General features: G+C 39.8%; 1 protein-coding gene across 4 annotated transcripts in view; it reads left to right on the forward strand.

The window, feature by feature from the left end:
* Positions 1-21,027, forward strand: part of MKLN1 (muskelin 1) — a 105,752-nt gene that overhangs the window by 56,607 nt on the left and 28,118 nt on the right. For all 4 annotated transcript variants that reach the window (XM_054221622.1, XM_054221632.1, XM_054221649.1 and 1 more), the window contains 3 exons: positions 9,771-9,983; positions 11,820-12,041; positions 13,800-13,929. In XM_054221622.1, coding sequence (XP_054077597.1) covers positions 9,771-9,983; positions 11,820-12,041; positions 13,800-13,929 — 565 coding nt within the window. The remainder of the gene's footprint in view (positions 1-9,770; positions 9,984-11,819; positions 12,042-13,799; positions 13,930-21,027) is intronic.

Raw genomic sequence — 21,027 nt, forward strand, 5'->3', positions numbered from 1 at the left:
GTATTGGTATAAGGAAAGCTGATTTATATCCCCTTGGATTTTAAAGACAGAAATATGCACCTGTAAGACAAGAGCCAGCTGGAATCCCTTGAACCCTGTATTTCACACTGAATGCATAAGGAAAAAGGCTTTTATAAAGAAACAGGAGAGTATGTGAGGGTAGAAGGTGGGAGGAAAGCTTATTCCCTTGCCAGCAAGGTGAAAGTAGCTTCATACACCAGTCAGCTTGGCCCTGGGAGTGGAGTAGTCTCTTATTTCAGCTCGGCTGTGAAAGACTTCTGTTACATTAACACTCCTCAAGCTGTACAAATAGAGAAATCCCTAAAGAAATATGAGTTATCCCAGTATGGTGACATAAGGGAAGCATTCTCAAGTATCATCATGGAGAAATCCTTAGCTAAATTTTCTGGGTAATTACATGCTTGAAAACATACAAAGTTTTTGTAGACCTTGCTGCTAATAATAAATGTATTTCTGTCACCAGGTTTTGGATGTAATTAGGACTTAAGCTTTCTGGGCTGTCTCGAGAGCATATACTGGCAGAATGGATAATACATTGACATGTTGAGTTCTCAGGCCTGAAAGAGCTTAGTATGTTTGATAGGACTTAATCCATGAAATTTCCACGGCAGGTACGTGATGGAGATTTTACTGACCCTGGGACTGAGGATCTGTCGGGTTCTAGTCCTCGCATTGTCCCATGCGTGCTTTACTTCCTGTGCTCTGTCTCTAAAAGCTCCTCCACACGTGTTTGCTGCCATGCTTTATGCTTACCCTTCTTAATATAGAAGAGAAGGGTTTAGTGTGGTGCTTCACGGACCTCCAGTGAAAAATACATGTACTGTTTCTTGGCTGATTTTCCTCTACGTAGATTATGGGAAAATTGGAGATGGCTTGTTTCTGAAACCATGACACAGCAGAGATGAGCTGTGTGCTGCGCTTCCAGTGGTAATTGATGTGGTTCCTGCAGCTGGGTAACTAAATTATGTTCTTAGAATAGATGAAAGGTGATTTAAACAAAAATTTCAGAAGCTACATCTTTCCTCATCTGTCACTTAGTTTAAAAGAAAGCATGGCAGTCCCCACAGTTCTGCTTTTTTTCAGTGCCAGAAATATTCTGTTCTGATATATGAATTTTTTCTCTTGCCATATTTCTTGTTGCTATAATAGCTAACAGAGGAAGTCTGTATTAAACTGTATCTCGGAGATGGCAATCTCATAGCCATGGGTTGGCCTGAGGGAAAAACCTATACAGCCACTTTTATGACTTTCGAACACCTCTGGCTAAAAACTACTCCTTTGTAATCTGTTTGAGACTGTCTTCACCTTCTCAGAAACATCCAAGGGCCTGTGGCTGTCAAAGTATTTAGCCTTATAATGTCATGTTTATCTATCACCAGCTTTTCAAGGACAATTAATTAAAAAAAAAATCCAGACTACTTCATAAATTCCAACCTTTCTGCATCCTCATCTTTGTGGCTAAACAGTCCAGAAATGACTAGTTAAATTTTTTTCAGCCTGTTGGTCTGCAAGTGTGACTGTAGCGAAGCTGAATAGTTTGCATCTGTGGAAAAATCTCTCTTGGCTGGACCTTCACTAGCCATTGTTACTGGTAATGAGAGGACAGCGTGAACTTACGATGCATGAGAAAATGACCTCATTCAACATCCTGCAATTGTTAATGGGGTTAGTTAAATTCGGCACACGAGGGATGTTGTCCTGAGGGCCCATCTCTCAGAGCTGGTGAAAGCTCTGGTTCTGTGGTGGGTCATCTGTTACATTTCATCAGTGTTACTGAAAGCAAAGCTGAGCAGTTGATGTGCAACAAAGCAACAATCTACTTGTTAAATTTTAAGGAGCTATAATTTTATTCACATTTCATCAGTGTGAGTAGCGCTTGGTTTGCAGGTAAACTGTGCCTTTTGTTAAAAACAACAAAGTATTGATGTCCTCCTGCTGCAAGGTTGTTGTGTATTAGGGTATTACTTCAGTGCTGCTCTTGTTTGCATTTGTAAGCTGAGTCACGTAGGCTGGGTGACATTTTTGACTGTAATCTAAAGCCTAGACAAGACCTTCATACACATTCCTGCAACCTTCTTCACATAAATGAAAGAATTATTTCACGCTGTTTGCGTGCTTGAAGCTCTGGAAGTTTTTTCCCCTTTCCACTATTCCAGTTGGTTGCCTTGAAATTCTCTTGGTCATAGGATGCCTTGATTTACTGCAACATGAGATCCACGGTGTTATGCGTTGCTGGAAGGCCTTGACGATATCTTGGTGGGAGAACAAGCCAAGTGTGAGCACGCAGCTTAGAAATGACCCAGGAACGCGGCTCCCTGCGCTGGCAGTAACGCAGGCATCTGTTGCCAAAGCTGCTTCAGTACTGTAGGTAAACTCATGCAACACAGCTGTCAAAAGCAGAATATTGGTGCTTTGGAAAGTTCGTGAGTCAATTCATAGGGCACACTTTATTTCTTTAGAGGTGCGTTAATTAGGGTTCATTAGAAGCCAGTAGATCATGTGCTAGTTCATTTATTTCTGAAAATACTCTGGAATCAGTTGCTTCTGCAAGCAGGCTTGCTGAGAGACTTAATTTTTAAGAGGTAATCCCCTGAGAATATAACATTAAGCATCTATTCGTTTTCGTAGCAGTGTTCATGTGCTGCACCGAGTCCGTGCTCGTCTGCGCTGTGCTGAACCTGCGCTGATCCCTGAAGCGTGGAGCCAACAGTCTGAGTAAATTCTTACGTAGGGCTGGAAGGGATGGGCCCCTCATGGGTCATCAAATCCAGTCCGCTGCTATCATAAGGATCATGTCGTATGATCTCTGAGCTTAATCATTTGACTTATAAGCTCATTGAACCGTCTTTCAAAAATAGCACACCAGGCCATTTATTTTTTACTTCTAGTCTAAGTCTCTTTGTGGAAGGCTCAGCTTGAGGCCATGAAGTATCAACAGTGAGAAATTAGGACTATCCCAAATGTGTGCAGGCTTTTAGGATTTTTTTTTTAAAAGCTTCATCCTGTTTAATTATTTTATTTTTTTTTGTTTTCCCACCTTAGAGATGAATCAAAAGTGCGTGCTAGAAGCTGCCTCTGACTTTAATCTGCTCCATCATGTCTGAGTCAGATGCCCAGAAAGGACTTTGCAACTAAATCTATTTAGTCGCATTGCTATAGGAGGGCACTTGTAAGCAGATTAGCTATAGCTCAGATACTATGTCAACTGCCTGACTGAAGTCTATCTTCCTTGTCTAAGCTGTGGCTACACTTATTAATAGTTAATTATTTGTAAACACTTGTCAGAAACTTCTTATATCTGAACATAATATTTGTCGTAAGACATTTAACTGTTTTGTGTGGAAAAACTGCGTAGACTCGTGGCTTTCCGGTACTGATCACGGGGAGTTTTAAGAGTTGTGCTTCCTTAGCCAGGTTCTGATCTATTTAATAGGCTTCCCAAAATATTTATTGGCAGAACATATTTAACTTGCATACTCTCAATGAATATTCTTTATAGCTGTAAAAGTAAGTTGGAATATCAGTTATCTTCCATAAATAGTGGCAAGGATATCTTAGAGTGGAAATGCGTGGCTCCTGACCTAGTGTAACCATTAGCTTCATATGCTGCTTTAAGCTTTTATTTAAGGCAAACTTGCAGGATAATAGAATGGAGTGTGCATTCAGCATCCAAAATGTTTTTTGGCGTTAGACTCCTGTCTCGTGCTCCTAGAAACACTTGGGATCCCAGTTCAGTCCTTTGCTGCGTCTGCATTCTACCGTGTGACACTCAAAGTTTTTTAAGTCTAGAGCTAGAGCTGTCAAGCCTTGGACGTAGCACTGATTTTTGCCATCATACAGATTCGGAAAAAGTAGCTGGGGTATGCTGTTTATGGGAGGGTCTTGCACGCTTAAGAAACCCTAATAGAGAGCTCACCCCCCTGGGCCGTGTGCCTGCGCTGGGCTGCTCTCTCCACGAGTGCTGTCGTGATGCTCTTGTGTCCCTGAACACAACCTGCCCCGTCTCGTGACTTGGCGTCCTGGCACGTGGTCAGTGATGGTATATGGGCATTAGAAGCGATACATCGGCCTCTGCTCATTTTGCTTTGTGTTTTGGGCTGATGGGAAGACAAACACCCTCTGCTACCGTAAAAAAATGATAGATTCAATTCTTCTGTTAGGTTTTTCGTTTGCCCAGGTTATGAGAAACTTAAAATACCTTCTGTGAGCAACTTGTATGGGATGAAAGTGTTTTATTCAGTGTATGGCTGTAGTTGCTTCTGTTGCTGAATTTAGTACTCTATACGAGTAAAGCAAATTGTTTTGAGCTATAGCTTAGATTAAACACTTTGTGAGTACGCGTTAGCTGAAGACTGTCATTGATAAAGCACTAACAAGCTCCAATCTTAAAAAGCCTATAGACTTGAATGAACGCCAAGAATAATATGCATTTCCTTTCATTTTCATGATTGTGGAGAACTTTCCCTCTTTTTTTTTTTTTGTGTGTGTGGGGGGGGTGGGGTGGGTGGGTGGAGGAGGAAATGAATTATGCTCTGAAACTGGGAAATGAGAGCAATTAATCTCTGCAGTTGTGTGTAGGCAGGAGGGGCTATTTGTTGCATGACAGCCTGCTCTCAGAACTGGAAACAAAGTAGGTTGTTTGTGTCTTTTTATGTCCTCGTCCTAGTTTGCTTTAGGACAAGAGCATTTACCTCATGACGCTTATTTTTGAACTTTATACTGGAGGCAGTGTTCACATTCCATTCAATCTTTTGCAGCACCAAGAAGGGAGAATTAGTCAGCTGTTCTTTGTTTTTATTTCCCTGACTCTTGAACAGGGTCCAGGCTTGCTCCTGAGGTTTTTCATCTGGATCAGTCTGAATAAAACAGATTTTCTTGCAACTGAAAACCCTTTATTTGCAAAAGGTTATGATAACCAAAGGAAGCTGGGCTCCCCCAGTTCTTGTTTGGGGGGTGGGATGGGGAGTGGAACTGGCTTCCCGCAGTCCTGTTCACATTAAAGCAGGTTCGTAGGACGCTTATTTAAAAACAAAACAAGAAAAAGAAAAAAAAGAAAGCTATCATGTTTGTGCCTTAGCGGAGCATGCCAGAATGCTGTTGCTAAGATGATGCATGCTGATTCTGGCATAAATAGTTATTTGAGCAGACCCTCCCCTAAGGAGTTGAGTCCCAATCCTTTCTCTCCTGTATAGGAACAAATCAATTATTCTAAGGAGGCAGTGTTGTCTCTTGGTGCTGTTGTGTTGCTTTTTGAAAACGTTTTGTAAGTTAGTCCTTAAGTGGGATAATTGCTTTCAGCATTTGCAAGTTAAATGAAGAAAGCTCTAATTAGATTTTATAAAGTGGCTTAGCATGTTGAGAAGGCTTTTCATAAAGTATACTGTGTATTCACTTGGCGTTGCACAATTGAATTTCGTTGTAGCACTGACGAAACCAAAAAATCCTATTTGGCCTTGGTCGCTCCTGGGCACTTAAAGGATTGAAAGCCTGTCTTAGGTACTCCTTGCTGTACATACTCTCTTTTCCCAACCATCCCACCCTCATCAGGGCGTTAATCTGTATTTTAGAGACTGGAGGAGCGTCCTGTTTGAGGAAGGATATTAGAGTAGGGCATAGAAGCTTTGTATTTTGCAGTACTTCAAAAACGGGGCCATGGCACGTACTGTTTAATCTGTTTTAGCTGCTATTATGCTGTGCTAATTGTACGGTGGTGCTGGGTGGCAGAGAGCCATTTTGTTCAGGTTAGTCTTAGTTCCGTGTGGGCACTTATTGAGTTGCACAGAAGCTGAACAGTGCCCATGCTTAGTAATCTTTGGTATTGTTTGGTGTCCTGTAGGTTAGAAATGCAATATGCTAATGCTTTACTATTTCCACTGCAGCCTTGGCATAAGTGGAGGGACTGACCAAAGCAGCATAACATATTGCTTGCCATCTGAATAAGAACTTAGCCTGGTCACAAGCTTCTTTCACGTGTGGTTTCTGCAGTCTGCGTGCCAGCCGCTTCCTGATGAGAATTGGAAAGAGTCCCCAACGCTGGTGTGTGTTCAGATCATTTGGGCGCTGATGCTGGGTGTGACTTCTTAGTTAAAACAGACTCTAACATACACTCTGTTTAGGAAGCAATACCTCTGCTAAATCAGTCAATCAGTTCTTGAAGCTTCATCTGCAAGAACGTAGATCCCACATTGGATTGAAGCTATTTCAATGAAATTATACCTAAAGAATGAGTACTCAATGAGAAGTCTTGCATTGATTTGTCATGACTTCTGATAACCACAGGGGCAGATGATTGCAAACCAGTTAAGACTGTTATTTGCCTTCTGTTCTGCTCAGGAAGGCTTGGGCTTGCTTAATCTTCTCTTGTTATCAGTGTGCAGGTGAAACTGTCTTTATTAGCTGCAGGTACGTTTGGAAATGGCAGTTATGCTTAAAGGACCAGCAAGTACAATAGACACTTTTTGTGTGTCTCTGGTTTATCTTTGATGATAAGGCCCAAACTTGAGTAAGGGTATAGAGACCTGTAGTAAGATCCACTCACCTTAGGACATTAACTCATAGATCGTCAACCTGCCTACATCCTGGCAGGAGGGGACAAAAGGTTTTTCTCCTGTTCTCTAGCCATACTTGATCTCTTCAAGTGTAGATTTAAAAAAAGTCATGTCTATTATGGTCAATTTTTTTCACTTGTGACTTATAAAGAGTCAAGTTCTTTGAACGCTTCTGGAATCAACAAACTCTTTCCCATTTGAGTTTGGTGGGTCATTTCCTCCATGACAAGTTGTGGCAGTTTGTTCATTGTCTGAACAACAGGCTCGCTATTGTAACCACATGAAGTACACGTCTTTGGATGAACATTCGCAACCGCCCACAGGCTCTTGATTCACTTAACCACATGTGCCTTGAAGTGTTTTATTCACTTTCAGTGTCTGCCCATATCTGTCTTTGTAAATGGACTTTGTGTCCCCCTTTGAGGTAGATACATACTATGAGGACTTCGGTAGTCAAACTGAGTACACACAGATTAAGGCCTTTCCCCTCTTCTACCTCAAATGTCAAACCGATGTGTACCACTATTTACTGGAGTTATTTACTCATATTGCTAAACGTGTAGACTAAATTGGAAACTTTTGTCAGGTCTACCATGTGATCTGGTAAGTGGTATGCAGGAATAATGCCAGTTTCCTTTGAGAAAATATTATGAATTGGATAAAGTTTTCTTTATTACAAGAAATAGTTCATGCTGTGACAGGCTCTGCAAGTTGGTGGAGTTGAAGTTCGTAAGTGAACTTGAGGTGATGAAGTTTCTGTGCCTGCATAGATGAAATGATGAAACTTAAAACCTTTAGTAGCCCTTTAAAAACGCAGATATTACTGTGTGAGATGTGACCAGTATGCAATTCAAGAAAAGGTATTTTTCCTGAATTCTTTTCTCATTTTAACATAGCCTTAGGAGTTGAAATTTGTATGTTGTGTATATATAAAATTGTATACTACTCGTATGTAGTACCTGTGCTGTTGATGCCAATGCTTGAAACTGGTATTGTAGGTGCAAAGTGTCTCAGCCTTGCGTCTGTATTCAGACAAATTTCAATCGATGGTACAGCTCTTCAAGGCAAGGCAGGTCTGGAAATTACTAAATTGGGGATTCATTCCTGAAAGTGCCAAAGACGTTATTTGAGCAAATTTGGTAGGATTTACTTTAGTCCATAGAACGTATAGAGGTGAGGGAGTGGGGAAAGATAGTTAAATTGGCGTGTTCAATTAAAAAACTGCAGGGACCTGACAAAGAGGGGGGAGTCAGGAGGTGTACAGGTATGTCTTGACATTTCATCCAAACGATAGCTGTGCCAAGGCAAATACGTGCTCTTTGGCAGGGGAACAATGGCATATCCTTAAGTGTCCCAGCTGTGTAACTAGAGATGAATTTTTGTCTCCTGGGGTTACTTTCTTGTGAAACAGGGGGAACCTTTGTGAATACGTAAACTGGTATTTCTCGTGCAAAGAAACTACCCTTTGTGTTTGGAAGAGGGTTCTTTGCAAGATGCTATTTTGTAGGAACAAGGTCAAGTAATGTTGCTGCCTTCTCTGTCAACTTTTTCCATGTTACCAAAGGCAACGAATGAACTTCTGCTGCATTTCAGGATTGTGTGCTAATATTTCACTTCCAGCAGTACTTTTTTTCAGTAAAGAAAATTATCTTAATTACCATGAAGTAACTAATCCTCAAAGCTGTAATCATTGCTGACATAATGCTTCATATTTACAAAATATGAACAATTCGGCTCACCACTTCAGATTGTTATTTGAGTTCCTGTAAAGAGTTTCCTGTAACTGTTGTTTAATCAAGAAATTGAATTCTACAACATGAGTATTAAAGTCTTCTGATTACAAAGATGTAACGCTTCCTTTCATGGCTTATCCAATTTAATGAAGTGTATTCCATCAGCATATTTTAAATTTCAGCAACGATTTCAGTAGAATTTTTACATTAAATGGTACAACTATGAAGACTTTTTTTCCCGTAAGGCAGTATTTGGTAGCACATGGAGCAAATACCGTGTTACTTATTTGGTGTGGCGTGACTACTTTTCTTTAACTGTAAGTCTTTTAATAAATGGTGATTTTCTACATCTTTGCTTACTTGCGTAATCTTTATTTTTCCATGGATATTAATAGTCTTTTTTTGTCTTTCATACTTCAGTCTTCTGTACATCTTATCTTCCTTTGTCACTTGCAGTCTTACCAGTTTTCATGTTGGTTTCCAGACTCTGAAGGTTAGCTAGCCAGCCTTGTTCTGACGTTCTTACTTATGAAGTGCCAAAATTATACAAACTAAGGCCAAATAAACTATAGAATTTATCTATAAGCATGATGCCAATTTTTTCATTTTTCTGATATTTTGCAAATAAGGGTTTTCAAGCCTTGATTTATAGTATTTTGGAGTTACGGGAAGATCACTCATGCTTCAAGATGAGTGTACGAAGGCTCTCCAAATTAGATTTGGGAAGCAGAAAGGATACTGGCTAGGACTGCGTAGCATCGTCATAATGTCATTGATTAAATTACTCTATTATTTAACTTGAACACTCCTGGATGGATAAGCACATAATAATTTGACAGGGACCCTCTGTATTTCTCTTGACGATTGTAACTCAGGGCAGTATTGCTTACCGTGGGAAACTTTCCTGTAGTTGGAGGCTGGAAGGGCCATATCTATTTGCGAAGGACGGGGAGTGTTTTTGTTACCTTCAAAGACCCATTACGGGATATGATTGCTTGTGGGAGTGTCTGGTTATGATCTGTTAGAAAACAGCCTATTAATAAAACAGAGGTTCTTGTAATAGAGCACTTCTTAATCTTCTTCCTATGTAGTTATTTATAGGCTGTGACATCTTAATTTGCCTCTCATGTGCATCAACTTCTCTTATTTTTAAAAGATCAAGTAGCTTTCACACGTCTCTGAGAATCGCTTCTGGAAGAAATAGTCTGTTTTCTAAGGAATCGTACAAAAAGGCTTCAAGTCGTAAGTTTGTTGTAAAAAATGTTTTAAGGTTTTTACTGGTATCTTTCTAAAGGACAAAGAAGTTATGGAATGTCCTGTTATATAGATACTTGTATATTAATCCCGTATTTGTCTGACTACAAGCAGATTTTCTTGAATTCTCAAAGGATTTCCAGTTGCAGTGACCAACCTGAAGCAACATTAAATACATTATTCTCTTTATTTTTGTGGTCCTTTTCTTTATTAGAGTGGTCCTAGTGCCAGATCTTGTCACAAGATGTGCATTGACATTCAACGAAGGCAGATCTACACGCTGGGACGCTATCTGGATTCCTCTGTGAGGAACAGCAAATCTCTGAAAAGTGACTTCTACCGCTATGACATTGACACAAACACATGGATGTTACTAAGTGAAGACACTGCAGCAGATGGAGGGCCAAAGCTGGTGTTTGATCATCAGGTCAGCTACACTGATATGCTTAGTGCAAGTTCTCAATGTTTGCTAATCAGTTTTTTGATCGTAGTCTCCTGTGATTTGGAAGTGCCGTGCCAGGTAACATAGCGGTGATGAGGAAGGCTGTGATCTGCACTCAGTTAAATTTTAAGAGTACTGTTGTCTAATGCCACAGACTACTGGTATTCTAATCAAACGAGTCAGAAGAATCATAAAAACCTTTGCAAACTAATTAATTTTATTAAGACACGCTTTATTACAGCTCAGAGCACAGTTCATCTGTTTTTAATCAGTCTTGTTGAGCTGGGTTTGCAGATCTGCCTACTCAGAGGGCGCTGGGAAACAACTTGCAAAGCTGTGCGTGATACCTTCAGAAGAATACTATACGCAAGCTGCTGAAATGAGGTCAAGAGGATCAGGATTCTTTCAAAACTGGTTGTCTCTTAAAATTTGTAGAATGTGCTTGCTTTGTAGACATTGAAACACCTTAGAGGAGTGGCTGCTAATTTTTTTTAAAAAGCCACACTTGTCTATGTTCAAACTGAATACTTTTTTGACTTGCGTTTAATGGCTTTTGTGTACTTGGAAAAGGTATTTTGTTCTTAATTGATTTTTATAAAGGATGACTGAGAAACAGCACATCAGTATTTGTTTTTAAAGCAGCTCAAGAACTGATTTTATTGGTACTAGCTGTTTTGTAACCAAAGCTGCTGTTTGCCAGCACAATATGTGTTTCTGCTGACACTGAAAATGAAAGATACGTGTTGACTGCAGAATAAAAGCCAATCAGTCTTTCTGTTCTATTAATAAGGAATACCAGCCTCCCAGGTGTTGGGGAAAAGGCGAAAGTAAATTGTCAGCTGGCAAGGCTACTCTAGGTACCTTGTTTGCCTACTTCTGAAATACCGTTTCTTTTTTCCCCTGCTGTCTCTTAGGAAAGAATGTCCTCCTTGAATTCTTTATCAATCCGGAGCTCTTCCTCTTCTCTCCCTCAGTACCTACTGCGATAGCAGTTTTTGTTTAACCTTCACAAAAATGCGCTGCACTCAAAGTGTTTTGTGTAGGCTTTGCTGAGTAGCATCTCTATCTTACTGCAATCTTTGTGGGTTGTTTGTTTTTTTGTTTTTTTTTTTCCTCTTCTGCCCCTGGCGTTTTGCAACACTCTGCGTTACACTGTGTCTGAAAATACCACCTGGAGTCAGGGAGTTTTGTTTGATTTGTACTGCAGTGCATCTCTTGTGTGCTGTAATGTGATTTCAGGCTTTGGGGATAAATCTATTTCTGCGGCAGTCTCATCAAAAATCCTTGGCCCAGGTTATGGCCCTCCTTTATGGTGAAGTAATGGGCGTAACGGTAAAAATATTCTTGGCTTGGAATCCGAGTAACAACTTTCAGGACAGTTTTGGATTGGTTGAATGGTTGACAGTAAATTGAATATTTCCCTTCTACAGCCATTGTTAAAGGCAATATTCTGTTAACCTTCTGACAGAATTGGCCATAGATCCTGTCGAAAAATCTCTAAAAATGTTTTTCGCTAAAATCAGCAGCTAGGGGCAAGTTTTTTACATGATGAAGGGTGCATGTAGCCTCTCTCTTTTTTTTTTTCTCCTTCTTATTAAATAAGCAAGTTAAAATTAGACTCACATTTTAAATAAAGGACTGTTTTCTGAGATTAATACCTGTCAAACGTGAAGACACATATTTTCTGCATGTTAGAGGTTGAGGAGATGCGCAGGGTAGGGTCTTACTAGGTATCACTTGCAGGGGAGGGATGTTTAATCTTAAATCTTAGCGTTTTCAGGTCTTAATGTGCTGGCTTAAAACTACTTCTCTTGTTCTTAGATGTGTATGGATTCTGAAAAACACATGATATATACCTTCGGCGGCAGAATTCTGACCTGCAATGGCAGTGTTGATGACAGCAGAGCCAGTGAACCACAGTTCAGTGGATTGTTTGCTTTTGACTGCCAGTGTCAGACATGGAAACTTTTGAGAGAGGATTCCTGTAATGCTGGACCTGAGGACATCCAGTCCCGAATAGGACACTGTATGTTGTTCCATTCTGTAAGTATCTGCACCATACTGTGATTCATGATGCCTGACTTTAAGGAGAACATCTGGTTTTGATTTTTCTTGCAAGTTTGAAGCTCTTTAATCTCCCGAGTGGTGTGTTGTCTCACTTGATTTTGTGTTCGCTGACATTCTGATACTTCTTCAGTAAGCGCAGGTGGTATTAATTCAAGTCTTGGAGCTTTCATGACTTCAACTGAATAACTTTCCAAGTGAAAAACAAGGTGAATTTTAAATAGTTGATTTTAATCAAATAATGATAAATAGACACATAGGCCATGTTACAATTTCATCTAAAGAGAGTTTTTCTTTTAGAGTTGGTAGAGCATCATAGAACTTTCCGGTCTAGTAAATGACCTGTGTGGTTACTCGAATGGTAAACTTGGCTGGTGCAGGGGCTCACTGAGTGTGTTTTGAGATGCAGAGGCCTCATTCCTCTGTGCTGTCCTGCTGCCAGTCTTGAGCAGCTGTTAACAGCTGGGCACAGATGGCATTATAGGCATTTCATCCAGAGACTGATGGAAAGGCAGAAGGATATGAGGAGGGAGAGCTGTGTAGCGCTTTATTTAGTACTGGGTATTTCCAATTGTGCTTTTCAACCGCATGTTCACTTGGGTGCGGAACATGGGAACTGCAGGGTGTTTTGCTGACATTAAACTTTGACTTGCAGGTAGGGAGGAAGAGAATTAAAATTAATATTGTAGCATTCAGGTGTTTACTGACACCCCCTATTGAAAACTGACCAGTTTTTACTGAGTTTATTTCTCTTTCCCTTTCAAATGAAAGATCAGAATTTTTATAGTGAATACTGTGCTTTCAGAGCTTTCAATTTCATCTTTGTTTTGAATGGCGCTCTCAAATCTGGTCAAAAACATATTGCCACACAAAATTCTGCAGAGGTACCAGAGGATTTTTCAAGTATGTGTCTGTAGTAAACGTAAAAATACAGGTTTCTGTAAGCACAGGTCATGGAAGTTTAGGTCCTTTGCTGTTTTCTCAACCATTTGAAAGAAAAATAATCTGCCTCTTACGGACTTTCCACTTGGCAAACTTGAAAGAAGTAATAAACCTGTTATTCTTGGATTGCTGCTTGCTTGTTCTGAGTTTAGTAATGTGCTGGTACCTCGGTGGTTTCTCTTACAGTCCGTCTTTTGTTCCTTTTTTTTCTTAACAGCAAAATTATGATCTAATAGGTTTTAGATGTGGAGACTGTTAATTCTTTAATATTAAACTTGAAAAATGAATTGCTGTTTTAATGTTCTGAAGTTAGAGCTTGATCAGGCAAGGTTACAGTAATGTAAAATCTGTTTGGTCGCCCTCGAGCTGAAGCTCTGTGTTGGATCCAGGCTTGTGGTCTGATTTAGATCAAGAAAAAGAATTCTTTAATTGCATTTGTAAGAGGCTTTTTGGGGTGGAGAAGCTGTGAGCCCTTAATTGTTTAGCTCTTGAAATGGTGAAATTGTGAATTCAAGAATCAAGAAGATCAAGAACCTAATCAAGAATTCAAGTTTTTACTGAGTTTGAGAGTAATCAACTATTCTATGTAACTGTTCCCTGTGAATCTTTGCAGAGGTGGAGGTAAAGCATACTTACCAAATAAAGATTGGTGGACCTGATAGCTAAGGCATGATTTTAAACTTAGAATAAACATATCTTTTACTCTTTGATTCATCTGTGTTTTTGTTAATGGTCACAGTTGGCCAACGTTCTTTCTTGAGCTTGGTAAAGAAATACTTGTTTTTTCCATTCCAGAAAAATCGCTGCTTATATGTATTTGGTGGACAGAGATCGAAGACTTATTTGAACGACTTCTTCAGTTATGATGTAGACAGCGATCATGTGGATATCATATCAGATGGCACTAAGAAAGATTCAGGGATGGGTAAGAGTATAACTACGTATTAATTTCTTCCTGCTGGTACAAATGGGAAATATATTGTTAAGTAGGTGAAAGCCCAGCTTCAGTGTCCTGTGGTATCTGGTTAGCATCCTTAACTAGCTCTACGTACCCAAGTAAACTCCACAGTATATAAGTTAAACTTATGCCAGCTCTTTTGTCCTTCCTGACATTTGACAGTCACCATCTTCAGCACAATACAAATAATTGATGCACAAAACCACATAGCACCTCAAAAGGAAAAAAAAAAATCAGCAAAATAAGAACTAAAAATACTCCTTTGAAACTCCAGCAGATACAGGGGGGAAAAAGTCTGAAAAAAGTAATTTTCTTTAAACGAGGAAAAGAGAAAACAATTTTATTTTTCTAGTTTTCACCAAGTGAAAGGTGCCATAAAATAGAAATAATCTGCTTGGTTTGAGATGTGGAAAGGCACAAGGATGCTCAGAGACAGAGCATTGGAGTAGCGGGGCAGAGGTTATTTGGCCTGGCAGGAGCTGACTAGAAAGATGAGACCTGCTGTCCTGTTGTTATTGTACTAAATTATAAGGGAGCAGCAAAAAAAGGTAGGAGGAGGGAGGAAGGCTTCAGTCCTTTTTGGTTCATACTGCTGGAGCTATATACACCAAGCATAGTTCTGTATACCAGAAACCTTTAAAAACATCCAAAAGGCATTATAGCACAACCATAAAGAACTGATTTTATACCTCTTTTTCTCAAATGACATAAAGAATGTTCTTTTTTTTGAAAAAGGACTTCTGCATGTAAAAGTATATCATTTTCCTGTGTTGCAAATACCCTGATTTTCAACATACATCTCAGAAGTGGAAATTTGTATTGCGGAGTGTACTGCTATAGGAGAGAAGTTATGAATATTTCTTATATTATGTATATTTAGTCCCAGTCTTGTTTTCTCTTCTTCCGGTTCCCAAAAATCCCAGGAAACTAATTTATCTTTAATTTAGGCTGCCCATCCTTATTTTCATCAGCATTAATTTTTAGCAAGTAATTTTGCTGAACTTTTGAAGTGAATTATTGATGGTTATGAGTTATTGTTTGCTTATTAATTTAGTTACGCCAGTGAGGGAGAAGTGTACCCCAGCTCTTATTCTCTGGAGTCCTTTATTTACTTGAGTGCTTCCAAGGAAGAACTAGCTTGTATTGTTGACAGTCTCCTTTAATAAGGTGCCTGCATGTTGCCTGATGCTGCTCTACGCATACCCACGCACTGTTTGTCATCCTTAGAGCTTTTAAAGAATTTTTATTTTTTTTTTTCCCCCATGAAATTGCTAGCATTTTGCTTTTTTAAAACTACACTTCTTTATAGCTAGAAGCATTAAAACATATGGCTTAAAGCTGACGCCTGTGTCTACTTCAGATTTAAACATACCGAGCTTGCCTTATGGCTGGAGAAGACACTGAGCTCTGCTTCTCAGCAAGTACGTTAACTGCAAGGTTCGGTTAAGCAAATGAGACTGTAATATTTAGCCCTCCTCCCCATTCCTGCAGGGCCCGAAGTGCTGAGTAGTAGACTTTGTAGGAAAATGACTCATTGGAAATAATTCATGAGTAGATTTTCAGTTTACTGTTCTCCTGTGTGTAGAAAGTAAACAAACAGATTTGAACGTTTCCCTTCCTTTTGAAAGAAAATGCTAGGATTATTTGCATTTTAGCAGAAAGGGAACAAAATGCTCATTACATTCAAAGAGCAACTGCTGACAGGACTATTTTCACCCCAAAAAAGCAAGTCTTTATTGTGCTCCCGTTAGGTGGTGATATACCATTTTGATCTGTATGAACAAAGTGATTCCCTGACTGGTTGCTGTGAAGTTTTAAGCTGCTCAGTGTGATGAGTCAAGTTGAGGATGCCTGACCTAAATGTTCCTATAAAGTTCCATGATTACATTTTGTTCCTGGCTCGCATGTGGCATTCAGTTCTATTCTTAGATGAGCTATTTTGATTTTTACCCCTTCTAAAAGATCTTAATTGTGCATTTTTTAAAAATTTCTGTTAGAGCAATGAGAAGATTTTAAAAAGTAGTAGTAAAACGGATAGTTAAGGAATATCAGTAATATGGAGTCATTGCAATGCTAGAAAACAGTGGTAATGATACGTTGCTTTTGCTGCTCTCATCTTCTGGGTGACATATTTATGCTGTTTAGTGTTTCTTTGCTCTTAGTTGTGTTTTTGATGTTGATCCTGGAACTAATTTCTTGTGTAGGTGATGTGTTTGAGAGAATATTGGGTGATAAGTATGATACAAATATTTTTAATTGGAAGTAAAGAACAATAATTTTAGCAAGTTTAGATGTGCTTTTTTCATTCCTGGGAAAAGTTCACATTTGATCAAGGTACAGTTTCTAAAAGATGGGTTTGCACGCAGCTTTGCTTACTAGGAATGTCTCCTGACTTGATCTGCTTTGAACATGGGTAAGCCCTGTGGCTCTTCGTGTCTGATAAATGCATTTGCCAGTGAGCATGGGTTCTTTCTGCAACTCATTCCATCAAAAAAACTGGTGCTTTCTCTTTGCTGTCAAAGGAGGGCACTACAGTGAAATTAGGCCATTAGGGATGGTTATCTCTCTGCTGCATGGTAACTGTTATGAGCAAGAAATTTGTTAGTTCAGCTACAGCATGGACAAATGGGACTGAGGAAAAGAGAATGGAACAGTGATAATGAGTTGGATGCGAAGAAAGGCAGTAGTCGTACAAATTGGAGGAAGTGTACAGTAGAAGAGCCTGTGGTTGGAGGAGAGGCAGAAATGTGTATGTTGATGGACACACCCTTAAAGCAGTTGTATACTTATAATTACTTAAAAAACAACAAACAACAACAAACCTAAGCAAACTCAACATGCATAGGCAGAGTGTATCTCTGAAGCATACACACGGCCTAGAGATGCCACCAGTATCAGATGTCTTCAAAATGCTCTACTGACAGCTTGCCTGACTTGCTCAGCGCACAATCCATGACTAGTCACGGGCAGTCGTTTCAGGTCTAAGGGAGCTGAGGGTAACATTTGTGGTCAAGGTTCCTGTGATAATCCTGTTTGGCCCTGACTCAGGTGATATGTCAGAGCTGTTGATCAGACGGAGAATGTCCTTCTGCAAGTGAATCAAGATCATCTTATATCCCTTGGCATAGAACAAGTCAAATGAGAACAAGCCTTGGATGGGCCTGTGGCTCCTTTTAATGGTGAGGTAGTTCTTATGGGCAAACTGCAAATATTTTTTTCTAGCCACTGGTGAAGTTCCTGGGTCTCTTGCTGGGGCAGGTGCTCATTCCAGAGCTGTGCACCTGAGAGTTGGGAGGTTTCCTGGGTAAGGACCACGGACAGAGGCGGCACAGGCCAGCCCAGGAAATCCTGGTTTAAAACAAGATGATGTCGGAAAAACAGTAAGCAAAATAGAAAACAAAGCTAGCCCTACGTGGCCGGTAGCCAACTCAGACGAGCAGTCTGAATATCCCATTTTGAGTGTCTTTTTGACACTTGACACGTTTTGCCCTTGTTCAGTTTAAGGCCTACCTTGCCAGTCAGCATGTCTGTTGCCATGGAAGCACTTTGTTTTGTGAGGGGTCTTATGTGCTCTTCATCTTGTGAGGTGCTTCTCTGAGCCACTCTCAAGATACTCTCCACCTACTGTGAATTGGGGGGGGAGAGCAGGGAGTCACCAAATCCTGAGAATGCTTTACAGACATGACATAGCAGCAGAATTCCATTCACATTTACTACATTTACTAACTGACCGGGTTTTTTTTTTTTTCCAAAATCACGTGTTGCTTGGAAGAGAACTGAGTGTTGGACATCGAGTTGTTGCTTTTTCAACAAGACAACCAAACTGTCCAAATGGTCTCCTTAGCAGCTCCTTGGCTGGCTGCCAAATGCAGTCTCATCATTAAAAATCCAAGAGGATAATCATTATCTTGCTGTGTCAACAGCTGGCCTGCGTGCTATCTCTATCATTCATCAAGGTTTGCTCCAGTAAAGTTCAGGGGAGATGCTGCTTCAGTTTTCTATGGTTTACAAGTAGTGGTATGGAGTAACTTGCAGACCTACCCCTTTTTTTTTTTTTTCTTCCCCCAATTAATCCATCAGGGAGGTGCCTTGTTCTGGTGAGCAGCAATATCCATGTGATGCAGTTTTCTCCTATTTTTTTGATCACAAGCCAGCACAAGGAGGGAGGATACTTGCAAGTCACTTGCAGTGGTATTAGCAGTAATGCGTTCTGCGGGTTTCGTAACTTGGTGGCACTGAAAGGCTGTCAGTGAACTTGCTTCCCTTAATTATCCTTCACGAGTCCTTCAGAACTGGTCTGTAGACTACAAATTTTATATTGTTTTGCCAATGCTGTGTTCCAAAGCACGTTTACAAACATGCTATAGTATCCTCTTAAATGAGAGAGATGAGATTTTATTTCCAAACTTCTGTCTAGTACTATGAAAGCCGCATCTCTATGAACTCCAACTTACCGCTTTGCAAACTTTGTGTTGTAAAAGCTCTGTTTTCTCACTTAGGTACTGGCAGCAGCCAACGTTGCGCTTGAAACAACTGTTTGTAGCTGTTTGCACATGCAAGCCAAAAAATATTCAGCTTGCTGAAATGATCACTATGATCAAATAAATGCCTGTAAGTGGGGACTGTGGTAGTGGGAACATATCTGTTTCATGATTAGGTGTCACACTTGTAGAAAAGCTTTTTCCATGTGTTATATTTAAATGGAAATTATATGTACATGGTTACGCAGCAACTTATCAAAGCTTTCTCGGGAATTACTACTTGTTTATGTAACTGGCTGCTAACTCAAGGCCTGTGCAGCTGAATATTGTTTTGAAATATTGAGGCATGAGCTTTTCACTTGTGCTATATAAAAATAAGTGCAAATGCTAAGTTCTGGAGGGAGGATTCAGATCTCTTATTTTCAGTTAGTTTCTGCCCTTCTACCCTGGACTGGTTAATGAGATTATTGGCGGGGGGGGCGGGGGGGTGGGAAACACAGTGGCACAAAGAAAACATTCACCATCTACTCGACTTCTGGGGATTGTAGTGTGTTTAGTAATGTCTCTGTACAGCGTTTTCTCTTCAGTCTGTAATGTATTGTCATAGGAGCCAAGTTAATATCACGTAGCGACAGGCCAATGCTGTGTTCAAAACAACCAGGGCTAAGTCCTCACTCGCTGCTTTACATCCTTCGAGATGGCTGCCCACAGCTGACCTGAGTGATCACTGGGCCTGAGAGGCACTCGGAACGGGGTGAAATCGGTGGAGATCTGCTCCAAAACTGATTTGCATGAAGAGGGAAAAGAGAGCGGGAACTTCCATGGAGCCATTCTTACCACTTTCTGCACCCCTTGGATCTAGTGTACTGTGAATAAGAGTTCTTGCAGTGCACTGTCAGTACCGTGCCAGATTCTCACCCCTCGTTATTTATGACTTCTTAGTCTGAGCCTTAAAATTAAAAAAAAAAAAATATATATCCTAAGCAATCAGTTACTGTCACAGGTTCAGTTTTGTCTCCCATGCAGAATTAGATTTCCTTCCTGACGTACATTTTGTTAGCTAAATATCACAAGTACTTTTCACAAGTTTACAGCCCGTGTCCCTCTCTAATATGCTGACCACAATCATTTGAATTATATCCAGCATTTACTGCAAGTCCGCTGCACTTGCAGATTATGAAGCTCTCTTACCCCCTAGTGGAAGCGTTTGTCAGTCATGAGGATTTCATTAGCCCTTTTGCTCTGTCAAGGTTCAAACTTCCTTGGTAAACATCTTTTTGATGTTTCTGGTGTGTTTAAAATACCACAGCATCTCTCTTTTACTGTGCAGTAGCTTGCCTTATTTCCTCATTGTTTTATTTTCATGGACTTGTTTACCAAATTTGTGTTGTCTTGTGGTTTGTTTTTTTTTTTTTTTTTTTTTTAATCTTATTAGATCTAACTTTCTACTTTGGTCTTCCTCTGCAAAAGACTAGGTGTCAATTTTGTCTAGCCTAAGGCACAACTTAAATATGGTTTCTTCACAGTTGCTTAGATAGGTCAGAGAGTTTATGTAAGTTGCTCCTCATCTTAGGCCCTTACTAAATGTAGGGATATATATTTTTTGATATATTTTTTTTTTTTAGTCATTTCGCATTTCAAACAGTCTCCAGAAGAGATTGATGCACAGCAGAGGGAAGCCTGAAATTACTTGACTTGAATTTGGTTTTGATTGCAGTTGCTGTGGATAATTCGTATTCTTACTATTAAGAGTGAAAAAACAGAGGCACTGAACTTTGGCGGCTTTTCCCTCCTTCATCATTTAAATAATAATTTCAGCTTCAGGAAATCGAGCATAAACTAAATACAAAATGCATTTATTTAACAACATTTCAGGAGGAGGGATGGGACTTCCAGAGACAAGTTTCATGTGCTTTCTGTATCAATGGTAATATAGCAACTGTATTCCTCATGATTATAATAATTTTCATTTCAATGAGCCTGAGGTATTAATGCTCTGAAGATTTGCATGCTTTTTTCCTAAAAACCCGGCATGGTCTCGAATGTTCAAAGCAGCAGATGGGGTTGCAAAGACATTTTCCATGTACATTAGCATTGCTGATCAAATTTAGATGGCTCTCCTGCCAGAAATGTCTCAAATACGCCTTGAATTTAATCCTTTTGGGTCAATGATTCAGCCCCTGACTATGCAAGCAAACACATTACATGATACTTTTCAAAAATTAATGATATTTAGTCTATAATTGTCTTTTTGTTCTCAATTTCCTTATTGGGTGACTTTCACAGTACTCGTTAGTCTTATTTAAAAACTTCCTTGTGGTTTGCAGCTAAGACAAGGTATGTAGCCGTTGCTGTGCCAGCATTGTTCCCTGTTCTTTCCCTCTGCTCTTCCACCCATTTGTTTATAAACTGGATTAATTTTCGTTTGAAACTTCGTGTCAAAATTAGAGGTCACAATAGGCAGGTTTATGCTGATGAGGGCTCCACAGGCTCTACCTCCTGATTTTCCGTAAAACCATAAACAAGGATTTTGTCAACAAGACTCTCAGAATGAATTATCTGAATATATTTCAGTTTCTGTTTA

The sequence above is a fragment of the Rissa tridactyla genome, chromosome 1 (genome assembly GCF_028500815.1).
Source record: "Rissa tridactyla isolate bRisTri1 chromosome 1, bRisTri1.patW.cur.20221130, whole genome shotgun sequence".
NCBI lineage: Eukaryota > Metazoa > Chordata > Aves > Charadriiformes > Laridae > Rissa > Rissa tridactyla.